This window comes from Lithobates pipiens, unplaced genomic scaffold (genome assembly GCF_037356315.1).
Source record: "Lithobates pipiens isolate NorthernLeopardFrog02 unplaced genomic scaffold, aLitPip1_a1.2 Scaffold_8, whole genome shotgun sequence".
Lineage (NCBI taxonomy): Eukaryota > Metazoa > Chordata > Amphibia > Anura > Ranidae > Lithobates > Lithobates pipiens.
The window spans coordinates 608,054,169-608,062,305 of NW_027507903.1; the positions used below are offsets into that span (position 1 = coordinate 608,054,169).

General features: G+C 40.5%; 1 protein-coding gene across 1 annotated transcript in view; it reads left to right on the forward strand.

Moving 5' to 3' along the window:
* The first annotated feature begins 2,593 nt into the window (after window positions 1-2,593).
* Window positions 2,594-8,137, forward strand: part of LOC143961346 (uncharacterized) — a 25,529-nt gene continuing 19,985 nt past the window's right edge. The window contains exon 1 of the mRNA XM_077470614.1: window positions 2,594-2,726. Within this exon, the coding sequence (XP_077326740.1) occupies window positions 2,693-2,726 (34 nt within the window). The 5' untranslated portion in view covers window positions 2,594-2,692. The remainder of the gene's footprint in view (window positions 2,727-8,137) is intronic.

Genomic DNA, 8,137 nt, shown 5'->3' on the forward strand with positions numbered 1-8,137 from the left:
TTTTCGTATAACTTGCTCAACCTGTCTACAGGAAAGCAATACTAACTTTTCAATCTAAAATGTAACCTCACAGGAGTTGTCAGCCAAGAAAGAAGTGCATGCTTATATGATGATGGTCTAATAAGAAATTACTGCGCTCCCTTATTTGACCAGTATTTCACATAAGGGTGATGCATTGAAGTGCAGGCTTCCCTCATGGGAGAGGGCTGCTGCCATCATGCATTTCATAATGTAGTAAGTACTCCTTTTAACCACTTGTTACACATTTACCAATATACACCAATCAAATATATGAGGGGTCTTCAAAAAGTTTCCACACTTTTTTATATATAATAGAGTTTAAAAAAAGTGCAGAAAACTGTTGAAAAACCCTTGTAACAAATAGAAGTCAGTAAAAGACCAACCCCAGCCAAGTCACTCAACGATTGGATTTCCTAATACTCATCACAAAAATTTAAATTTTTACAGGAGCAGTTAAGCTTACTTGCCTTAACGGGAGCATAAGAAGCTAAAACTGGCAGATAGTCCATTGTTGACTTGAAGTTGCACTTTAACACTAAACTCCATCATTTTACAACTCATTAATTATTCTGAACTAGCACCTCCCATCTCAGTTTCTTACCTACCTTTCATTCTCTGTAATGTCTTCTTCTTGGTCAAACCTTTTTTGGCACCAGCCGCGCCTACGTAAACTGCCCATACAGGGGCATCCCAGTTGCTGGAGTAATTTCCCAGAATGTCCACATCCAAGCCTATAGAAGGTGTATTTCACACAAAAGACATTCATACAATTTGTGTTACAATTCTACCCTAATTTTTTTCCTATAAACAAACATTTGGAGGATTTTTTTTTATAATTCTATACACCCAAATCGCCCTGTTGCTATGTAGTCCTCTTAATTTGCCACTTTCTGGTCCACGAAGCTCCTCGTGACTTCTTCCCTCGCCTATGCTATGTGTCATTATTTCCCGGGAGTCTGTGGGCAGTACTGTGATGTTGCCATAGCAACGGGGCGGACCTTCCTCCATCACCGCCGGTTGTTCTGACAACTTAAGAAAGAATCGTCGCTGCGGCCAGTGAATCGCACATGCGCGAGATCGAGAGGTGCATGCTGAGGAGGTCCCACAGATGCTCAATAGGGTTTAGGTCTGGAGACATGCTTGGCCAGTCTATCATCTTTACCCTCAGCTTCTTTAGCAAGGCAGTGGTCATCTTAGAGGTGTGTTTGGGGTCATTATCATGTTGGAATACGGCCCTGTGGCCCAGTCTCTGAAGGGAGGGGATCATGCTCTGCTTCAGTATGTCACAGTACATGTTGGCATTCATGGTTTCCCTCAATGAACTCTTGCAGCCCCAGACCATGACACTCCCACCACCATGCTTGACTGTAGGCAAGACACACTTGTCTTTGTACTCCTCACCTTATTGCCGCCACACACGCTTGACACCATCTGAACCAAATAAGTTTATCTTAGTCTCATCAGACCACAGGAAATGGTTCCAGTAATCTATGTCCTTAGTCTGCTTGTCTTCAGCAAACTATTTGCAGGCTTTCTTGTGCATCATCATTAGAAGAGGCTTCCTTCCGGGATGACAGCCATGCAGAGCAATTGCATGCAGTGTGCGGTGTATGGTCTGAGCACTGTCAGGTTGACCCCCCCCCCCCCCACCCTTTCAACCTCTGCAGCAATGCTGGCAGCACTCATACGTCTATTTCCCAAAGACAACCTCTGGATATGACGCTGAGCACGTGCACTCAACTTCTTTGGTCGACCATGGCGAGGCCTGTTCTGAGAGGAACCTGTCCTGTTAAACTGCTGTATGGTCTTGGCCACCGTGCTGCAGCTCAGTTTCAGGGTCTTGGCAATCTTCTTATAGCCTAGGCCATCTTTATGTAGAGTTACAATTATTTTTTTCAAATCCTCAGAGAGTTCTTGCCATCGGGTGCCATGTTAAACTTCCAATGACCAGTATGAAAGAGTGAGAGCGAAACCACCAAATTTAACACACCTGCTCCCCATTCACACCTGAGACCTTGTAACACTAACGAATCACATGATACGGGGGGGAGGGAAAAATTGCTAATTGTGCCCGGACATTTAAACTTAGGGGTGTACTCACTATTGTTGCCAGCGGTTTAGACATTAATGGCTGTGTGTTGAGTTATTTTGAGGGGGCATCAAATTTACACTGTTATACAAGCTGTACACTCACTACTTTACATTGTAGCAAAGTGTCATTTCTTCAGTGTTGTCACATGAAAAGATAGAATAAAATATTTACAAAAATGTATCTCACTTTTATGAGATACTGCATATATACACATACACGCATGCGTGTTTGAGTTTTGGGGTGCACACCCTGCATGCACCAGAACCTTACTATATCAAATAGAGCTAAAATCAAACAGGTGAGTGATTGTTATTGAACAAACGTGCTTGTGTTTTAGGAAGGTATTGGCACACTTTCCTGTGCTGACAGCAGGTAGACATGTTACAATAAGTTGCGTTGCTACCTTGTGTCTAGATCTTGACAATACTCATTTACTTGAGCAAGACTAACTGGAAGTTGGTTGACTAGCTCAAACTGGTTCTGCAACATTAAAAAAAAAAAACAACACAAAAGGCGTGTGCTTTAGCACCAAAAGGCTATAAAGTATCGGATGCCTGACTGTATAGCAACACCTTTATAATGAGTCCTACGCCAAGTCTCGATAAGGATAAAGGTATGTAATTAGAAAAGTTTTGGCTCTCCTGTTCTCTGTTATTAATTACTCTAAAGTAGGGTTTCTCAACCAGGGTTCTATGGAATCCAAAGGCTCCTCCAGAGGTTGCTAGAGGTTCCTTGAGCAACGAGCAATTTTTACCTCTCAGATAAATTCCCACAAACCGATCCTTTCCTGTCTATTGGTGTTTTTAGCTTTTTTTTTTAGCTATCTGTAAGGGGGTCATTTCTCCCCAATGACCACAAATGCAAGGAGCATTCTTCCCACTGATCATCACAGTAATGTATCATGAGAGTTGTAGATATAATCATTTTTATAAGGGGTTCCCTGAGACCAGAATGTTATTTCAAGGGTTCCTCTGTGTTGAAAAGATTGAGAAAGGCTGCTATAAAGACAACCGGAATTTCTGGCAGAAAAGGTCAGTCGGAATCATTCCGTCGGATATTACGGTCGTGTGGGGGCTTCATCTGACTTTTTTTCTCAATAATTCAGAAGGACCTAGAAATAGAACATGTTTCAAATCTTTCCGACGGAATCAATTTCTATCGGGGAAACCGTTTGTCTGTAGGCTAGCCAAATACGACGCAAGGGCAGCTATTGGCTACTGGCTATTGAACTTCCTTTTCTAGTCCCGTCGTATGTCATTACGTTCAAAACTAACAAATCTCGGTCCGTGCATGTGTGGGCAAGTCCGTTCGGTCGGAAGTCAGTCGGAACCCCGTCGGGAAGACCCAAAATGTGTATTCTGAATATAGCGCAAATTGTGCAAAAAATGAATTTATAGTGTACCGAAAATACTGTATGATATGATATATATTCCTAATAACATCTATTCATATAAACAGAATGTATGTATGCAATAACAAACTTTAAAAATCATTTGCAACAATGTAACCATGTATTAAATCTTCAAAATAATAATAATATTTTTTTTATTAATTTTTTTACAATAAATTTACACACTTTACATATACATGTACATTCATGTTAGTTCCTGTCCTCAAGAGCTTACAATCTAAGGTCCCTAGCTCACATTTATACATACATATTACTAGGGCCAATTTAGTCAGGAGACAACCTACCAGCATGTCTGTGGAGTGTGGGAGTACCCGGAAGAAACCCACCCAGGCACAGGGAGAACACGCAAAACCCATTTTCTTAAAGTTTTTATTTTATTTTATTTTATTTTTAAATAAAAACTAAAAAAAAAAATTAAATAAAAATAACAATACTTAATTTTTTTTTGAGAGACTTTTATTTTGAACATTTCATATATGGTTACATTGTTGCATATGATTTTTGATTTGTTTTAAACAGACATATGTTTGTTGTTGTATACATACATTCTATATATATGAAAAGATGTTACTATAGGTATATCATTGAATCTTTTAGTATGAGCACATAAATATTACTTTAGGTCTGGAAAAGATGTTATGATTTTTTTTTATTTTTTTGGTACGGAAAAACATAAATATTGTTTGTCCTTTTTCACTATTTGTTCAATATTCAGAATGTACTTTTTCCCCCGGCCATAACAAAGATTCCCCTTATTTTGTCTGTTTATTTCCTATAATAACGCATTCCATTTAATGGCCATAATGTGACATTTTCCTGTTTTGGTTATTTTGGGGGAAAAAACGCATTAAGACAGTAAATGGAACTGATGATCAGAAGAAATAAACATATTTAGACAAAATATGGGGGGAAATTTGTTACGGCTGGACAAATGTTTGTGACATTGGTCATTATATTTAATATTTGTTTTTTTGGTGTTTGTTTACTGTTTCTGTACAGGCACAGTCCCATTTTATTCAATTTTTTACTGTTGACATTATAATTTGACATTTTTATACACAGTCTAGTTAATTTTTTTTGTGTTTCTTTGTTTGCTTAGTATTTTGTATAACAGGAGTCAAAAGATTTAATATTAAAATTGTGCAGGCATGTTTTTCATAAAAAATAATAAAAACAACAAAAACGTCCCAGGAATCAGTATCTGCTGGCCTTTTGATTACCTCTGTCTAATTGAATCCACGTGTACACACAAACAAAGAACCAACATGATGGGCTATCACAGTACCAAAGCGGAGAATCAATACTAATTATTTTTAATACATTTATTTTACAAAAATTCATTCATAGAAAACATACTAAAATCATTACAGTTATTTTTAAGGTTCAACCAATAATGGTTACAGACAGAGTCAGAAAGATGGTTGACGCGTTTCACTTATTAGCTTCTTCAGAACCAATCTACTTAATGACTTGCAACAGGAGAACCTTAATTTGGAGATCTGGGAAAAAAATTAAACAATATTTTTGGAAAATAAATTTATTAAAAATAATTAATCTTGATACTCTTCTTTGGTAAGGTGATAGCCCATCATGTTGGTTATTTGTTTGTGTATATTCTATATAATTTTTTTAATGAATCCCACGTGTGTAATTTTCAGCTTGAGGCACTGAGCATTATAAATAACAGAAGAAAACTCATGAAAGGTAAAAAGTGAGCCATCTGCTATCAGCGCAAAAAATAAAAATATAAATATATAAACCACTATACATTCCAAAGGCAAAAAAGGCAAAAAATATTAGGTCAAGAAAGAGTATTTTCAGTGACTTAGTGCCCTCATTTATCCCTTCGTTTATTAACCACTTTAGCTCTTGCAGATCTATACACTTTATGGAACAGGGAATTTTATAATATATTTGCTATGAGACAATTTTGTCATTACGTAAAGCATTAGTAAACCGCAACAGCAAAAAAAAAAGTGGACACCTGGTGAATAATGTCATAATGTGCTAGTATGCATTGTACTAGTATATTATGACAGATTTGCATTAAGCCCTCAAGTGGTGCGCTGTCACTGCTGCCGGGGCTTCCATCTTCATCTGCTCATTCTTCTGGGTTTTCAGGCTCTGGCAGATTGAATGGCCGAGCCGCAATGATGTCACTCTTGGCATGTGCGCAGGAATCGGTCGAGGCACAGTACTCTCAATGGATGGCATGCTGTTTATTGAGAGCATAATATGCATGCTGCTAAAGTAAATATCTCCGAAACGTTGCATGTTATTATTTTTCCTCTCTTGAACTACTCTACACAGGTACCATATACACAATGTGTGCAAAATAATGAAACATCCATGCAATAAAAATGTAATAAATAGTGAATGTACATTACAAGTCCATAACAAGTTGATATGTGAATAAAATCACCATGCTCATAAACAAGTGTGTAGCACCCTCTAGTGTGTGCTAGATGTAGTCTAGCTTTGTTAGTGTAGGCAAATTTAGTTAGCCCAGGGCTAAGCCTGAGCTGTTGAATCTGGGTCAGGGTTTAGTGAGACGGGGCTGAATGACTCATTTGGGGGGGTGCCTCCCCCTTGCTTCTGCCACATTGGAGAATGTTGTAGAGCTAGAGGGCAGGAGGAGCTGCCTGGAATATTTCTGAGGCTTCGACCAATCCCCAGTAGTGGGCTGGCAGGGGGCAGAGCTTACCTCATAAATAGGCATGAGCCATGCCAGTAGGGGCAGTCTGTGTAAGATGGAGATATAGTGCTGTGGAAGCTGCCGGTGGCTGTCAGGGGTGCCCCCTAGTCTGGGGGAATCCTGCCACAACACATAGAGGAATGCCCTTCCTGGAGACATGAGAGCAAGAGAGAGGACAGAGTGAGTAGATCAGCAGCATTGGGGGACTAACAAGGGGGAGATTGCAACATGTGGCCAGTTCTCCCAGAAGTCTTCATTCTTCCCCAGGAGATCTCCTGAGAGTCAGCCAGTTGGGCCGGTGAAGAGTCAGTCGGGAGGACTGAGGAGAAGTAGCCAGTAGGGCTAGTGAAAGGGGCAGCTGCAGCCAGGTGGGTTGGAAGTGCCTGAAGGTGGTGCTGGGATCAGTAGCCACAGGAGGGAATATACAAGCTGATCGCTGTATTTTGTTACTCAACAAGGGGCTTTGAGTTCCTGCCTGTAAAGGGCCATTGCTTAAATCTGACTGAGAGCCTGTCAGATCTACTAACAAGGATTCAACTGAACTCTGCAAGCAAGTGCATTGCAGGAGGAGTGTCAAGGAAACTAAATATAGGAAGATTTCCCTGAAGTTGTTGCCAAAGTTTTGTTGCTGGTGCCAAGTGCCCATCCCTATCCAAGTTGAAACCACCTAATAAAACAAAGTCATGGACTGTTTTCTGTCTCTGGAGTGCTTGAAAAGATTTGGTGTGCCTGGCTGAGCATGAGTGGGGGGATCCAGTTCATCTGCAGCTACTTAGGGGGTGCGCTACAAGTGCAATATAGTGCTCAAATTCTTCCTCCAGATCAACAAATGTGCTCCACCATGTGCTAGTAAATCCTGCAGTCATTAGACCAATCAAGTCAAAAAGCAGTCAGATGTCATAACATAGATCCAGCTATCCAGACAGATATGTCAACTCTTCTCCTGGTGGGTTTTGCTTCCTGAAGGTGCACAGTAGGGATGAGCTTCGAGTTCCAGTCAAACTCATGTTCGACTCGAACATTGCCTGTTCGTCTGTTCAGCGAACAGTGAACAATTTGGGCTGTTTGCGGCAAATTCGAAAAGCCGGAACACCTGTACAAGTCTATGGGAGAAATCTAAAGTGCTAATTTTAAAGGCTAATATGCAAGTTACTGTCCTAAAAAGGGGACATGGATCAATGCAAAAAAAGTTTTAAAAACTGATGTTTTTTCAGGAGCAGTGATTTTAATAATGATTAAAGTGAAACAATAAAAGTGTAATATTCCTTTAAATTTCTTACCTGGGGGGTGTCTATAGTATGCCTGTGAAGGGGTGCATGTTTCTGGTGCTTAGAACTGTCCTGCACAAAGTGTCATTTCGCAAGGAACAAAGTCTTTTAAAATCACTTTGAATTGTCGGCTCCCGTAATACAGAGAACACTCAATGAGTTTTCTCTGTATTACGGAGCTGACAATTCATTCATTGATAAAAAAAAATAAAAAAAAAAAAAAAAAAAGCGTGGGGTTCTCCTAAATTCAATTACCAGGCCCTTCAGGGCTGGTATGGATATTAAGGGGAGCCCCGCGTCAAATTTAAAAAAAAAATTGACGTGGGGGTCCCCCTAAAAATCCATACCAGACCCTTTATCCGAGCATGCAACCTGGCAGGCCGCAGGAAAAGAGGGGGGGACGAGAGAGCGCCCCCCCTCCTGAATCATACCAGGCCACATGACCTCAACATTGGGAGGATGCCTTGGGGGTCTGTAACTCCTCAAAGCGCCATGTCCCCATGTTGATGGGGACAAGGGCCTCATCCCCACAACCCTGGCCGGTGGTTGTGGGGGTCTGCGGGCGGGGGGCTTATCAGAATCTGGAAGCCCCCTTTACAAACGGGGACCCCCAGATCCCCCCCTGTTTGAAATGGTAAGGAGGTGCAAAA